At 31.3% G+C, this 16,290-nt stretch overlaps 3 protein-coding genes and 1 long non-coding RNA gene across 7 annotated transcripts in view; 3 read left to right on the top strand and 1 right to left on the bottom strand.

Annotated features, from left to right (window-relative positions):
- The window catches only part of LOC138939663 (uncharacterized), a 173,246-nt gene extending 172,043 nt beyond the window's left edge, over nucleotides 1-1,203 (top strand). Inside the window, exon 3 of the long non-coding RNA XR_011447881.1 lies at nucleotides 1,123-1,203. This is a non-coding gene — a long non-coding RNA (uncharacterized lncRNA). The remainder of the gene's footprint in view (nucleotides 1-1,122) is intronic.
- A 2-nt stretch (nucleotides 1,204-1,205) lies between these two features.
- On the top strand, nucleotides 1,206-7,791 carry LOC138939662 (cysteine-rich hydrophobic domain-containing protein 2). Its single transcript, XM_070307674.1, has 4 exons — nucleotides 1,206-1,843; nucleotides 2,783-2,993; nucleotides 3,103-3,219; nucleotides 3,356-7,791. Exons 1-4 carry the CDS (start codon nucleotides 1,722-1,724, stop codon nucleotides 3,404-3,406), a joined length of 501 nt encoding a protein of 166 aa, XP_070163775.1. The 5' UTR covers nucleotides 1,206-1,721; the 3' UTR covers nucleotides 3,407-7,791.
- Nucleotides 4,741-15,866, bottom strand: L(3)05822 (lethal (3) 05822). 4 transcript variants are annotated; one of them, XM_070307673.1, is made up of 7 exons: nucleotides 15,774-15,831; nucleotides 15,118-15,196; nucleotides 14,868-14,997; nucleotides 13,768-14,544; nucleotides 13,417-13,683; nucleotides 13,288-13,339; nucleotides 4,741-4,889 (listed from the first exon to the last, which is right to left on the bottom strand). In XM_070307673.1, exons 1-7 carry the CDS (start codon nucleotides 15,793-15,795, stop codon nucleotides 4,879-4,881), a joined length of 1,338 nt encoding a protein of 445 aa, XP_070163774.1. In that variant the 5' UTR covers nucleotides 15,796-15,831; the 3' UTR covers nucleotides 4,741-4,878. The 4 variants fall into 4 exon arrangements, with proteins under 4 accessions (XP_070163774.1, XP_070163772.1, XP_070163773.1 ...); XM_070307671.1 differs by lacking the exon at nucleotides 4,741-4,889 and having other exon boundaries at nucleotides 11,270-13,339; XM_070307672.1 differs by lacking the exons at nucleotides 4,741-4,889; nucleotides 15,774-15,831 and adding an exon at nucleotides 15,658-15,767 and having other exon boundaries at nucleotides 11,270-13,339.
- LOC138939995 (FMRFamide peptide receptor frpr-18) lies at nucleotides 8,160-11,087 on the top strand. Its single transcript, XM_070308443.1, has 7 exons — nucleotides 8,160-8,423; nucleotides 8,609-8,787; nucleotides 8,872-9,044; nucleotides 9,809-10,022; nucleotides 10,145-10,327; nucleotides 10,401-10,584; nucleotides 10,748-11,087. Exons 1-7 carry the CDS (start codon nucleotides 8,320-8,322, stop codon nucleotides 11,085-11,087), a joined length of 1,377 nt encoding a protein of 458 aa, XP_070164544.1. The 5' UTR covers nucleotides 8,160-8,319.
- Nucleotides 15,867-16,290: the final 424 nt, after the last annotated feature.

Below are 16,290 nucleotides of genomic sequence, written 5' to 3'. Positions count from 1 at the left end.
TCAATCGTCGCTTCATATTATTTGCAATTACATTATATTTCGTATATTATATTGTACATATGTCACCATGCGACTTGTAAGAATAACGCATACGCGAATACTTTTCTTTTAATCGGCCTCCCCTTTAATTGATATTTTCCGATAGAGTAAAATATCGATTAAAGAGGATCGATTAAAAGAGAAATATTTCCATATACGCGCTATCCTCACAAATCGGCGAGATTGTACGTGAAGAAATACAACGTAATTGCGAGTAATACGAAACAATGATACTTCTGCGAATAATTCGCGTCATTCAATTTTCTTGCAAATCATCGTATCATTTCACAGCTTGCAGACACATACTGATTTCGAAATTGCTAATATTTCCTATTTCCTCTCTTTCTCTTTCTCTCTTACGTTATTGTATTATATTTGTATTTGATAAGATTATATATAATCTAAACTAATAAAAACAGATAACTAATAAACCAATAAATACATAATCGCATACACATGGTACTTACAAAGCAACGATGCGATTACTTCGTTTACTATAAATTAATTAGTAATATACACCATGATATTGCGCGCGTGTCGATGCAAATGGCATATCGAAATACTATCGCCATCGTATGTTCGATTCGAGAACTATTAATGAATTCATTGTAAAAGTTTAACAGTCGGTACAGATATTTGATTTTACATTTTGACATAAAAAAAAAAAATCACACATAATACTTGGCCATAGGAATTTTATTTTATTTTATTTTATTATTCTACAAAATATTCAATTTTTATTACATTATCTCTTTACTTGAAAGAGAAAATTATCTTACGAGTAAATTGCTCAACAGATAATAAGTCAACAGTAGACGAAGAATTTAAGATGATGAATTTAAAGAGATTATCAAAGAACTATTCGTAATTATTGTCTGGCTTAATTACGAAAAGAATTAAGTTAAATATGTATTTTTGCGATGAGGAAAGGAAGAGAGATAACTCGATTTATGTGGGAGAAAACAGAATCGCAATTTGAAGACATTGTATTTATATATATGTCTTATTAGATTGCAAGATCAAGTAAAAGATTACGAAAGATTAATTTAGCAAAGCTAAACTGCTGCATTAATTATGTTACAGATTCTGAATGGAAATACCTGATGGAAAAGAGGAGAGGAGGGGAGATGAAGGAGAAAATCCCGTCACACGGTTCTCGTCGACGACACTCCGTTTACGGTTTACGCCATTCAAATGAGAAGCAGCGCTGGCTGACACGACGCGCGCGCGCGCGCACCACTCGCGTGTTGGTAGGCCTGGAATCGCAGCGAGTAAAAAAATTGATGAGCTGTGAACGTATCATCGCGTATATCCGCAGTGCGCGTTGTGCGTTGTTGTGCCAGGTGCAGCGAGCGAACACTGGCGGAGAGTATCACGATCGTTGTCGACGAGCGAGAGCCTAGCAATTGTTGACCTAGCCTAGACTCGTAGTCGCGGAGATGATCGTCGCTCGTGAGGATCGTCGCGACGGGACGAGCGCGACGACGAGCCGGAAGCTGATCGCGGCGGGAATGTGAGCGAGGAAACGCGCTTCGCGAGAGCATCGCGTCCGCGCGTCGTCGACCTGGCCGCCTGGCCCAGTTGGAGAGGAAGGGACGCGGACACGGACGTCGCGTGGTCGCAGCTTTATATGCCGTAGGACGCTCTACACGTTCGCGGGAAACGGCGGATTCGTAGCGGCGATGGCGGATTTCGACGCGATTTACGAGGAGGAGGAGGAGGAGAACGAGCAGAATTTCGAGGAGCACTACGTCGCGATGGTGCCGGATCCGATCGTGATTCGCGGGGCTGGCAATATGACGGTGTAAGTTGAAATCAGTTGAAAAATGTATGCGCGTCTCTAATCAAAACGTACGAGAGAGTTCTTTGTTGTCTCGGAAGCATGGGGGGAGGAGGAGGAGGAGGAGGACTCGCGCGCTCTTTCACAAAGGGAGGCAAACAATGGATCACCTGATTTCGGTCAATTTCCGACGTCTCGCAACCCGCGATTCGTCGTCCTTGTTATTGACATCGCGGATTGACGAGGCAATTTTTTCCTTAATCACGAAATGCATATTCAGCGCGATCGCGCGAATTGTTTATTTGTATGTAGATATGTACATATAATGAAATCATTATATCATCAATCTTCAAGTTGAATGAATATTATTTTAATCGATAAATGAGGAAAATGAAACATGTTTTACATGTACATACATACATACATATGATTATAAAATATATATGATGTGTCGATAAAGATCTGTGCATTATCTGTATCATGTTCATTCGCATTTTTAATTGCATGTAATATGTAAATGTTTGTGTGATAAATTATTACTCATTTCTGATAAAAAGATATTTATAGATATTGTTTATTTAGCATAAATGTTTCTGTAATATGTAATTAATAAACAATATTTCTTAAATATCTGATTTGTATATAATATAAAATAACATTATTATTATTTTAATATATACACATATAATAAAAGTTATTCTCTTGTGAAACTTTGAATAAAAATTTCATTAGCTATATTAACATAAATCAAAGTTTTTCAAAATTCCTTAACTTTTAAGATCTAATAAATCTATAACAATAATTCATACGTAAAAAAGCATACACTGTCTTATATATAGCTTTATTTGAAATGTTTTCAATTTAAAGTCTTATCTAATGCCATTGATGTTTGTATGATTATTCATATGTTGGAAGAAGATTATTAATCTAGTAATTTTTTTTTCTTTTTTCTTTTTGTTTTAGATTCGGTCTTAGTAATCGTTTTGAATCGGAGTTTCCTAATGGCCTCATATCCCGGGTAGCACCAGAAGAATTTAAGGCAACCGTTATGAGAATAAATAGTGTACTGAAAAAGACTTTACCTGTTAATGTTAAATGGTTATTCTGCGGTTGTGTATGCTGCTGCTGTACCCTAGGATGTTCTTTGTGGCCTGTCATTTGTTTGAGTAAAAGGGTAAGATATAATTATTAAGTGAAATTTGAGATTTTTAGCATTTGTGAAATAAATATGTAATATTTAAATATATATATATATATATATATATATATATCTTCTTTTATAGACTCAACACTCGTTAAACAAATTGTTAGAATGGGAAAACAGTAGACTTTACCATAAACTTGGATTACATTGGAGATTGGCAAAACAGAGATGCGATAGCTCTTCTATGATGGAATATGTAAGATATTACAAAATTATATTAGAATCTAGGATAAGCTATTATATATATATATATATATATATATATATATATATATATATATATATATATATTGACTAATATTATTTTCTTTTTTTCTTTCTTGACATTACAGGTTCTTCTAATCGAATTTATTCCAAAGATTCCAATCTATAAGCCCGACTAAGTATATAAATAATATAAAGTACATTTAAATTGTGCAATTAATAATGCATCAATATAAATCTTGTGCAATGCAACATTTACATGCAGAGAAATCCAAAGCAGATAAAGTGCCGCGCTTCAATGATACAGGTACTCTTTCTGGTACTTATCCAATGTATATTTTTGTAAATACCATCGGTAGAAATGCACAGTACAATAATTCGACATAATAACGAATTGATGAAATTTAAATTATCGAAAGAAAAAGAGACAGCTATTTAGAAAAATCTGGTTATTATTTATTTTATATTCTTTATATCAGTTTGAAATTTTGTGAATTGAATTGCCATCTTAGTTTTTCATCATTTTCTTTATTCTTACTAAATATGTTTCGCACTGAGAACAACGCTCGATAATTTATTTGTCACTTTTTTTTTTAATTGCGTGAACGTAATAATCTCGGATAATGCTTACTGAGTTCCTTGTAATGTACAGAAATCTGTACTCATCAACTAGAATTTAAGCATTCAGGTGAGAAATTAATCTGATTCAGTACAACGAACATATTAAAATACAGATATTAAAGTGAAAATGAAAAAATCTCGCTAATAAATCTGTCTAATTGTACGTAATACAACACATGCACGTTGTACATGCGTACATGTAAATATATAGAAACTTATTTTAACTATATGTTAATTTCTTACCATAGTGATATTAGAAAGTATGATATGTAAAGCGCAGCTTTACTTTCTGATACAAATTTGACAAGATATTTTTAACATGAACGAAACATTCGAAGTGAGAAAACGCGCGTTGTTATATGCAATTAAGATGATTAATGTAGATTTCAAAAAATGTAGATAGCAAACTCCTTGATAAAAATATAAAATGAAGATAAAAACAAATTTAGTTGGGAGATGCAGCAATCTAATAATAGGATAAACAGTACAACTATCAAGTAACACGATTATAGTTACCCTGAAGGACATAGGAAATATCGTAGGAAAGATTACCTTGAAGCTTATTTGCTCTTGTTTCGTGATAAAAAAAGCCAACGTTATATCGCCGTGATTTTTGTCCGTGTGATTTTAGGTCAATAGTAAAACTTGCTGCAGGGACATTTCTGTCACTGTATCATTTCTTTAAGTTAATGTTTAAATTATATATCTTAAGAAAGGTGAGAAAATTGTCATCAATAAATTTTAATTTTGTAAGTAATAATATATCTCAATTTATTTATAAATGACACTGCTATCATAGTACTGTTTACTCTATTATTGTTAATGATATATCATTACCTGTATAAAACGGGATAGAATATCAGGATGACATGTAAAGCATCAAGGAACTTGGTTGTGTAGGCACTATTTTATATTACAACTTAATATGATTCCGCACGGATATTTCTCCATTAACAACTTGTTTAACACGTAATAATGCGGCTGTTATCAGCTATATGTTGGATTCACGCTAACCGAATAAAATTACTCGTCACCAGGCGCCTGCAAAAGGAAAAAAAAGTTGTAGGAAAGTATGTAAATGCATGTAAAAATACTACAAAATGTTTCTGTTACTGTTCAGTGGCTGTGATCGAGAACAAAAGACTAGTTTTGAATTCAAATGTGTATTGCAAACAATTACACATAACGCTCGTGCTTTATCTCATGAAGTTCTCTACATTAAAGCCTTTTACAGAATACCCAGATTTACTCTGTTTCTCTAATATTTGTACTTATTCTATAGAGTAATTAAGACAAAGTAAAAAACGTTGCATCAGTAGAGGCGTCCGTGTCATATAGATTAATAAGAATGATATATTGCCATATCTGATTTCAATCACAAATCGTACGACATAATCCATTTATCATTAGTATCTTGAAAAATGAAGCAAATAGAATTATTTATACAGATTTCTCATTACACTCAATGGAGATAATGTGAAACGATTATACTCTCTATGATCTGTTGAATAGTTAATGATACATCAAATAATAAGATCGTTAGAAATCGTGATCTCATAAAAATCACGTTATTATATTTTCGAGCGGCTGTACGATCGAATTGTTACGCAAATATTATTTTTCCGATAACTCTACAAAGCGAGTAAAGTATCAGTATTTCTATATGTAATGTCCCTCTAATCGATTTATCGAACAAACATTCAATTATATATATATATATATATATATATATATATATAGACCGAGATGTACTGTGTAATATAGAACCGTACATATGTGCTTTCTAAACTGGATATCAGAATTTTCTTGATAGTATGTAATAAAAATAAGGCTGTGTTACAAAATTGGGCAAAGAGAGAGACAGAGTATGATTTTAAACCATGTTTAAAAACAATTCTCACATACTTTTTTAGGAATAAACATTACTTAACTTACTGACAAAGAAGCAAACTTTATTCTCTGTTGCTCGCGTTTCTATTTCAATATCAAATACGGTCTAATTATGTTTTCTTGAAATACATATACCAAATATCAGGAAAATATAAGTAATACAATTGCACTTAGCTTATTAATTTATTAATTTTTTTGGTATATAATTATGGGCAATATATAAATACTAAAAAATTAATTAAGTCTTTATATGACTTATATGTACATGATGTCTATATGAAAATTTATATAATCTTTTCTTCGCGTAGATTATAAACTATGTAAACTTTATAAACAAAACAAACGATTGTTTCTCATTAGTGTTTCATCTTTCCATATAAATTAATAATTAAATACAGCAATACGAATGATCTTCAACCTAAATAAAATAATAGCATTGTAACGTCAAGAAAATATAAATTTATATGTTTTGAGGAAAGATCTTATTTTTAAAACAAAAAGAAAAGCGAATTATAAGCGTAAACTGCGTAAATTATTCATGTAAATAACACACATGACGACACATAGTTTACATAGTTTACATAGTTTAAATGTAGATATAGGCCTATAGGCTATCGATGTTTATGCGTAGCTTATCAGATAATTAGTTTGATAACAATTTATTAGTTCATTCACTTTAGAAACTACGCTTTTTAAACGAATATACTTCTGTAATTTGAAACTATTTTTCAACTTACATTGTTTTATAGAGCTCAGCTAATATTGTATGTTGGATGTGTGAATGGAAAGAAATATCAAAGCATCACTCGAAAAAAAGATTCTTTCATTTGTTCATATCATTCAATAAGCTACATATAAATATACAGACAGATATTTATATCGAACTATACAAACAAATGTTATATCGCATGGAAATCAATTATCCGAAATTGGTTTACATCTCAGATCTGTTTCGTTTATTATTACTTAAGAGATCGAAATATCATCCGAAAGATTGGAAATATTTTTTTTTTTTTTAGGACAGGAGTTGGATTTTTTAAATGATAATATCGGTCTTATGTGACAATGTGTAGAAGTGTAATAATAACTATGATAATAAATAAGATACGATGAATCTGTGGGATGTATAGTATAGCAAGATTTATAGATCGAAGATTAAATTGCAGAACATTGGAGGAAAAGAATATATTTTTGATAGATACAAGAGAAATGTGGAAAGTGCAATGAATAACAATTATCGACAAAAATTTGAAAAGAATTTACGATTTGGTATTGAATATAGTAAAGTTATGTTTCAGATTGAATATTTTTTTGCGCAAATTAAATATATCGCATTGAAAAGTATCATTAACAGCAGATTAGAAAGAATAAAAAAATTGTAGAACATCGCATATCGTATACATGCATTACATGCACTATAGTTTAGTTATATTAGATTTGTAACTTGCCAAGCATTTATTTATATTACATTTTAAAGCCAATATAGAGGAGAATTATAGTTGTAAGATATTCTTAGCGCAAAAGTGGCTAACAAGTAGCAAAATTATTATCAAGCTATCGTGGTTTCAACATGTGCCTTTCACTCGTAAATTTGTGTGAATCATAAATGTAAATATTATATGTTAATAACATATGTTAAGAAATATATTTGTATAGAATGAGAGTGGTTCCCAATATATATATATATATATATATATATATATATATATATTGCGCATAAATAAAATAACAATATCCGCAAACTCGTGAAATCGTTGCATAAGATTACATGACGAATCGAAATAGCATATCATCAATTTGCGACGGATAGAAATTGTCCTTTTAGAGGATTATAATGTTCATTGATGCGACAATGTGAGATACGAGAAATGTACACAAATATATTATTAAAGGCAAGCTTTTAATTCTAACAATTGAAATAATATGCAATTTATTATACAACAACTAATTTTCTGCTATGATTATATATTTCTCGTATGCCTTTTGTTAACCATGTAAATTTGTGTATTATGTTAACTGTGTTTTTTCGCTTTGAAAATAAACTTTGAAAACAATTATTATAAAAAGTTTTATCAAATATATAATACAATATAATATTGCCAAATATATTTTAAGCTTGCTGTTCTTATCAAAAGGTATCTTCTAGTAATTGAAAATTAATCAGATTATTATTTTTTTATATAATCTGATCTAATATAATACTAATTATCGATCTAATACAAATTATTTTTTATTAACTGTGCAGGTTAAATGCAGTTTAGCTTTAATCGCAATCTTATTTTGATCAAATAGTGATAGTAATAGACATATATTTTGATATCTGTGTTAATGCACTCTAAACATAACAATGTAGAATACAACTGCTCATTTCGAAATGTTAATCAGAACATTACATTAATCAGTACATTACATTATGATAATTGACAACAGATGCTTTGCAGCTTCTAATTAAAAGGAGTCCATTGTTAGTCATGTCTGTTCTACAAGACAGATAATACTTCTTCACGTATAGCGTCAGACTAGACTTGAATTTAAGGTTCTCGATTAGGATTGAATGTTACATGCTTATCGTTAGTGCAAAATGATATTGCTACATAATAGAAATATTCAAGCGTTGATATTTGTCGCAAATATGCTATCGCAATCGGTGGATTCTAACGAGCTCTCCTCTACGTATACTTTCAGGTAAGGAAATATATATGCCGATATTAAATATGTTATTTCTTTTCCTATTCTATATACACTTGAAAACATGACAATCAAATGTTACAAAAAGCTATGCGAAGAAAACTAGATGTATACTACTTTATCGTTTCTTTCTAATTACGAATATTGAATGACGTATATATGCTGTATTTTCTAATTTTCAGCACCGTTTCAACGTGTCCCTTGCCCATAACAGTTTTAGATTTCATTCGTAATTCTACGCAACCCGATCTAGAAATTAAATGGCCCTGCGAAGTACGTTCTTACTGGCTATCGTTGCAGCCTTTCGTCAGATTCGTCCGTTTCTTGCTTCGCTATATAACGCCGTTTATAATAATACTCGGTAAGGAATTAATGCTCTTGCTGCGTACTGTGCACAATCTTTGACCGTTCTCATATAAAGTTGTAACTCGTATACTTCGTATAGGTGTATTGCTAAATACTGTATCTTTTAGTATGTTGAGCATACCAGTCTTATGTGACTCCAATTTGTCACTTTATCTAAGTGCGCTCGCTATATCGGATAATGGAGCATTAATTTTCAATTACGCTGTAAGCGTCGCAAAATCGCACTCGACATACGTTAATGATCTTTTTATGGTAAATATTCTCATGTTCATTTTGCGTTTTGAGGCGGGTGCAATGAATAAAATATAAAAATTCTAATTATTTTTTTGAATGAATGATTCCTTGAACATTTTTTAAGATACATAAAATAATTTTTGGATATATCTAAGAGCGTAAAAAAATATTTAACATATAAAAATGCTCTGTCAAAGACTTAAAAATCTTTTGCTACAATCGTGTTTTTCGATGTTTGTATGTACCTTTTCCTTAGAAATTATTGGTCCCATCGTTATTTTTTAAAAATCTGTTTAGAAATAAATAGGATTTGATCGTTCGATTTAAGAGAGAAGAAAATGTAAATTTATCAAAAATTACAAAAAATTAAAGTTGCCAAAAAATTGATCTCATACAAAAAGCACCGATCAAAATGTAGTGAAATATATAAGAAAAAAGAAGTGAACAAAAATTATTTGAATGTTAATCCAGTTGAGAAAAAGGAATATAAAAACAGATAATTTTGTCATATGATTTCGTAATTGCACAAGTCTCCTTAAAAAACTTCGATCAAACTTCATTTAATCTTTCTGCTATAAGAAGAAATTTTGTCGATTAAATCTTTATATTTTAATTTTATTCAAATTATTAAATTTTCTCAATGTGCAGTATGCGCATTTGTAATATCGTGCCTCTAAAATAGTGTCAAGTAATTGAATAGCATGTTAAAGGAAGATACTCATTGACAGCAGAAGAGTTATAAACAGGTATAATTATATAATACTCGGGATATATTTCTTCAGAACAGCAGATTCTTATGCGGAACGAATTCCGTGAGCATGGAGCTTTTCCAATTTACGTCAACTTGGTTGATCGTTGCTCTCACGTGGACGCGCGTTATCGCAATAATGTTTCCATTTGGAGCTCGCGGTTGCCAAAATTGTTCTGCAGTTATAATTATCACAACTTTAATTTGCATAAGCTTTATAATATCTTTAACAAAGTTGTACTCTGGCGGTAAAGTGTATTCGCATAATCGTATTATTTTTTTACTATTTACAATTCAGTTATATTATTATTATTATTATTATTATTATTATTATGCGCTATTATTTCTATCGTCGAATTATAAATTATAGGATACGAGACAGACAGCGTTTTCGAATTTGTACCATGTCAGGAGAAAATAAAACCATGGGGTAACACTATGTACCTTTACATCGCCCTATCCACATGGCTACCATTGCTTTTTATATCCATCGGTAACTTGTTATTGATTATTCGCATGAGAAAGTCTTATAAAATTCACAACGAATTAACTCGTAAGTCATCATCATGATTATTACGATATATAACGTTATGACAAGAGATTTAAGAATGCAATTTTTGCTTTAGATAATTTCAGATATAAAAGTAACAGAAGCCACAATTCCAGTAGGATGTTGCTTGCAGTATCGATAGTACATTTAATTTTAATGCTGCCACTTGGAATCGTCGAAACACTGGAGCTTTATTGGGATGTAATTTTAATTAAATATCCTGCTAGAAATGTAGAAGAAAATGAACATTATATACACTGGTAAATGACAGATTATGAATATGAATATTAAAAATATATTCTAATGTTGCACTAAACTATGCCGAAATGAAATTTCTTCTACTTGAGATATTTATATCGTAAAAAATATTGCGTCAAAATATCATATATATATTTGAAGACGGCGTAATGGTTATCTTTTCAGGTTGCAAGAGAAGATGTTACTCAAATGGTGCCGTGGTTTGTTCTTTCACATATACCACTGGAATTTTGCAATAAACTTCTTTCTGTATTATCTTGCAGGAAAGAAGTTCCGAAATGTCGTAACGCAAACGTTGAAAAATTATACGAATTCACACTTGTGTTATAAAAACATTTTAAAATGTAACACATGGAGTAACTTTTGTCATAAACATTTTGCGACACCGACGGTACGATCTTCTAATACATTGTTGACAAGAACTTTTATGCAAAGTAAACAATTTATCGACAATAATATGGAAAATAATGCTAACGAAAGAAATAGCAATATTGCTCAGTTATAAATACAAAATATATTTTATAAAAAGAAAATCCCTTCGATAAAAATGTTGCATACAACTCATACTTATTCTTTGTTGAAAAAAAAAAGATAAATACATTCAACTCAAAATTTATAAATAATTATTTCTTTTTTCATATACACATACGTCTAGACTTTTTTAAATAATTCTGGAATTTATTCAAATAGATACAGAAAAATTTATTTATTTTCTCTAGTTTATTTTGCATACACATATGTGAAATGTTTATACATCAAACATTGCAAAATATCACATTGCATATTAGGCATTCCTTGCAGAACAGCATAGTTTTTAAGAATTAATTAGTATTTTAATTACATGGTAAAGATTTGTTATTACATTTTAAATATAACTATCAATTTTGCTATTATCACTCGCCTTTCCTAATCTCATCTTATATGCTAAGATACTGGTCCCAATGCAGACCTTTGATATAACTAGAAAAAAATATGCTAATACTGTACTATATATAATGAGAATTTCTCGGATAAATTAATATATACAATTCAGATTTACATTTTTCTCGGTAGGATATAGAGAATAAATAATTTTGATTTTTTTTCTTTATAAAATTTAGCCAGTGACTTGACAAATTTCTGCACACAAAATGTAATATTCTAATATATTTCAATGCGCCCTACCGAATCAATTTTGTCGCATGTAATTATACACACACAATTCACATAGATATAATTAAAAATACATAAGGAGTTTACTCATCTTAAAGGTAGGGTAGATGAATAGTTACTTAAGCTATATGTTTTTATTCCCCATTATGCACTCGTGTAATATATATTTATAACTGTATTATCAATTATGTTTTTTTTTATTGGTAACTCTTAACTGAAATAAATTCTAGATTAATTCAAAATACATGATAAATGTGACAGTATAAATATAAAACATATTTACTTATACAGGGATAACCATTTTTATCATTTATGATTTATTCTTAAAATGAAATTTATATATATATATAGAGCGCATATATGGGAAGATAAAATAATGTTCTACCTTTAGAGATATATTAAATTCAAATAATATGTACAATACAAAAGTTACAACTCTGTATTTGCGTGCTAAATTTGGCTAAATATATTCTAGAATATATAGTAAACTTTAATAAAGTATATTATTTTTTTATTTGATTGTTTGTAAAACCAACTATCAAAAATTAACTTTTCAATTAACACACTGGAAGCAAATATTTGAACTAAAATGGATTATTCTCATTACAATTATTTTTAAACCTTGGCAGATCAGCCATTTTATACCTTATATGAAATTAAAGTTTAAATTTTAAATGATTATTTTTTGTATACACAAAAAAAAAATAAACTTTCAAATATATTCTTGCAAAGATGTCTTCATAAGTAAAAAATTCTCAGAAAATTTTTTGAAATATTTAAAATGAGTTTTGAAATAAACTAAAATAAATTCTTGAAAATCAGATATACAGTATAAAGAAAATCTTAAACAATCTCATACAAAATATATGTGTAAGAAGAAAATGAGAAATAAATGTTTTTGATTTTTTTGTGTATAATTAAAGACAGATAAGGCACATATATGAAAAAGATATTTGATGAAAAAATTATCAATACAGATTCATATAAAGTCTCAAAAATAAGAAATATAGAAACTTTATATGTGATTTGCTTCAACAGTAATCTTTATAAAATATTGCAAACAGTATAAGATGCAAAACTTTTAGAAAGACTAAACGAATTGTACATATTTTATCAATATATCGCAGAAGTTTGTTATCTTTTAATTTCTAAAGATAATGTATCGCGAATTATACTTTCAATGATTATTTTTACTGAAATACAACAATAAAAATCGTATGTGTAATTCAGTCTTTCCGTTGATAAAATTTTTTCAAATGTGCATTCTTTTGTAAGTAATTTGTACACGATCATAAAAAAATCATTTTTACAATTCCTTTTTTCCATTATCCTTAATATTGATTTATAAAGATACAATTGATAATTCTAAATAATGCTTGCAATACGGAGGTTTCCAGAATCTCGTTAAACAGTAAACTGTTAATAGATTTAATACAAAATATTGAGAATATATTTAGATATATACTATAAATATTGAGAATATATTTAGATATTATGCGGAAGTCTATTAACATAATTTGCTGGAAATTGTCCCTTTCTATCATTGTACTCACCATACAACCAATCCTCTGATATCCTCGATATGACTGTAATTTTTGCACCTTCCTGTAACATATTAGACACATATATTAGGAATACAATAGATCCTTTCATTCAACTGCCTTGTTGCAAAATTTTCATACTTCAAACGACAAGTCGTCACTGGTTTCTCCTACAAAAGTATAAAGTGCTGTAACTATGTTGTCCGGTAAACCTGGCAGAGGTATTTTAATGTCAATGAAATTAAATGGAAAGATTCCTTGACGATTTCCTATTCTTCCTTCCAACCAATCATCGTTGATCTTTTTTATTAATTGCACAATATCGCCCTCTTTTAAAAGTAAGTCATCTGGATGCGTTGCTGGGAAGTCATACAACGCAATACCATAAGGTTTAATTTCGAGATCTCCCTGTAAATTGTACTTATTGTACGTATTGACAAACATTTGTTCTCTTAAACACATACTATGTAACTTCAAGTTTATAATACTTACGCTAAGCTTGCCGTTCAATTCTGCCAAATAATCCGCAGGTGGTGCTGGTGGCGGAATCGTAGGCATGGGTGGTGATGGACTATTACTTTCTTTGTAGTCATTTGACCAGGCGTCAGAAAAATCTATCGCCAATGATTTATTCACCATACTGCTTGAAACCATACTATTTGAAATTTTAAAATTGGTACACGCTTCCTTAGGTATCGGTTCAAGCTTTTTAAATGATATTCTTGGCGCTGGAGGCTTAGGAGGTCTTGCTCGGATTATCGTAGGCATCGACGTGACGAAAGGTTTAGAAGCAATCAGATTGGAAGGCACACTATTCGCTATACGATTGTTGGAATTAGGAGGAAAGAGGCACGTGCCACCAGCGCCTTGAGGCAAATTCGAGCATGTTTCTTCCAGAAGTCCAAACGGATCCTGCATTGTTGTCTTAGTTTGCCATGGATCATTTTGCGCAATTTTCTTGGCGGATATACCAAAAAAATCAAAGTCATCTTCAAAGGCACTTTCTGTTTGCGATGTATTTCCACTACTCGTAAACACAGATGGATTGGAATTTCCATCGCTACCAAAACTGTCGATGCTGACCCCATCACTAGAACGAGTTGTGAACGTTGGTGATCCAGGTGGACTCAGATCTATCAAAGATACTGTTGCGATAGAGTTTGTGGATTGTAATATCGGATTCTGCATCTGACTGGTAGGACGTGATGAAGGAGGATTCTCTTGCTTCTTTCGTCCAAAGAAATTAGTCAGTAGCTCTGTTGGTCTGGCCTAATGTGCACAAAATAAAATATATGTGTAAGATTTAAAAACTGAGTTTGTTAATTTAATATACGTTGCAGCTGACAAATAAATTGAATTGCTATATAATGCAGATTACAATTTGAACAGAAACATTTCTGAACACGCTTTTACTTGTTTTGTATTCAAAACTGCAGATGCAATATATTTTTCAGTATTGTTTCGATGCACTGCTATTATAAGAGAAGCATGTGTTTTATTGATACAAACTATTTCTTAAAAATGTTTTTGCGATGACAATAGATTGTACATATTAAGAACTATAAGCAAATTTTATCAATCGCAATTCTTACCGGCCTCCTTGATTTCTGATCCTTCTGATACTGTATATGATTCTGATTAAATTTCGGAGGTGGAGGTCGAGGAGGTGGCTTTTTCTTTTGTACAGATTGCGTCATCAGGCTACTTCCAAAAATGTCATTACTAGAAGCATAATAAGAATATATAAGAATATATAAGAATATATAGACTCCAATAGGACTTGCCAGGAGCATTATCTGGCAATTTTCGGTCAGAATTATATAAATGATAAGATTAACATACCTGCTGCTCCAGATCGGATCTCTCTGCGTCGTACTTTGGCCAGGAGGACGAGGAGCCGCGCGCGTTGGTATTCGCATCTCTGAAAGCGACAACGACAACCTCAGATGAGATCAAACGAGACGCAATTGATTGTGAGCTTTGACGCAATCCGTTCCTCGCACACGCTGGTACGCACGCACACACGCTCTCGTACGCGCGCACAAACACACACATACACACATACACACACGAAATTCGTGTGTGATCTCAGATAACTGCGAAAAATTCTCCAAAACAAAGCGCACGCTCTGACAGATGCCACGATGAATGTCGTCGATGCGACTCGCGTGCTCGTGTCGCCGCGCGATGTACGCCCACTACATGTCAAGGCAGATATCACGGTGCAGATAAACGGAACACGGAGCGTCGTGGTGTGTCTTATCACGTCCGCTGATAATCGCAGGGAAAATTCGCGGAATCACACGCGGAGAGATCGAGAGTTCGACGCGCTCGCTACATCGTGCTCGGTCGGCTTTATCGGCGACAAACGATTAAACGTACGTGGAAAACGCGTCATCCCTCCGGGTTTCCGGGTATACGGGAACGCCTACGACTCCGACATCGCAAACGGAAATGCGACCGTGGTACACTAACAATTCGTTACATTCATCACTCACCTGTTCTCACGTTCGCGGCCATTTTTCATTCGTCGCGGCTCGCTGCGCCAGCCGACGTCATTTCAGATTATGACAGCGCAAATTTCAAACTTCAAGCCGCTTTCAAATTTATTATCCGTTACAAATTTGATACTGTAACGCAGTGTTAATCAGTGGCATATATATCGCTGTATCTATGTGTGCGATTCTGTTTCTTTGATATTAAAACTTATCAATCGTGCGATCTCTTTAATCTATATTCGAATCCTAGAAAAAGTTTTATGAAGTTTGAGTAAGTAACAAAAATAATCTACTTTCTCCAGACTGTTTCGATATATCTAATTTTAGAGATATTACATTATTGAAGATTTAAATCTTTTCTCCTCGAGACTCTTTCAATATATATAATCTTTTATATTCTTTAAAATCTTAAAGTTTAAAATTTTTCTTTTTTATTTAAATATAATTCTTTCTTTTATGATCATTATATGAAATCCATGTCTTGCTAATTCTTCATGGAGTTACACAAAAAATTGTG

The sequence above is a fragment of the Polyergus mexicanus genome, unplaced genomic scaffold (genome assembly GCF_030449975.1).
Source record: "Polyergus mexicanus isolate NDT 795.1 unplaced genomic scaffold, iyPolMexi1.0 SCAF_15, whole genome shotgun sequence".
Taxonomy (NCBI): Eukaryota; Metazoa; Arthropoda; class Insecta; order Hymenoptera; family Formicidae; genus Polyergus; species Polyergus mexicanus.
Note: the sequence above shows the minus strand (reverse complement) of the source record. Positions and strands in the feature narration are given on the sequence as shown.

What these genes read in the sequence shown, in the direction of transcription:
- LOC138939995 (XM_070308443.1), top strand. Translation starts at nt 8,320, where the DNA reads ATGATATTGCTACATAATAGAAATATTCAAGCGTTGATATTTGTCGCA. An exon ending in AACAAAGTTGTACTCTGGCG is followed by an intron (nt 10,023 to 10,144) that starts GTAAAGTGTATT and finishes TATAAATTATAG; the next exon opens with GATACGAGACAGACAGCGTT. An exon ending in AATGAACATTATATACACTG is followed by an intron (nt 10,585 to 10,747) that starts GTAAATGACAGA and finishes TTATCTTTTCAG; the next exon opens with GTTGCAAGAGAAGATGTTAC.
- LOC138939662 (XM_070307674.1), top strand. Translation starts at nt 1,722, where the DNA reads ATGGCGGATTTCGACGCGATTTACGAGGAGGAGGAGGAGGAGAACGAG. An exon ending in GGGGCTGGCAATATGACGGT is followed by an intron (nt 1,844 to 2,782) that starts GTAAGTTGAAAT and finishes TTTTTGTTTTAG; the next exon opens with ATTCGGTCTTAGTAATCGTT. An exon ending in TCATTTGTTTGAGTAAAAGG is followed by an intron (nt 2,994 to 3,102) that starts GTAAGATATAAT and finishes CTTCTTTTATAG; the next exon opens with ACTCAACACTCGTTAAACAA.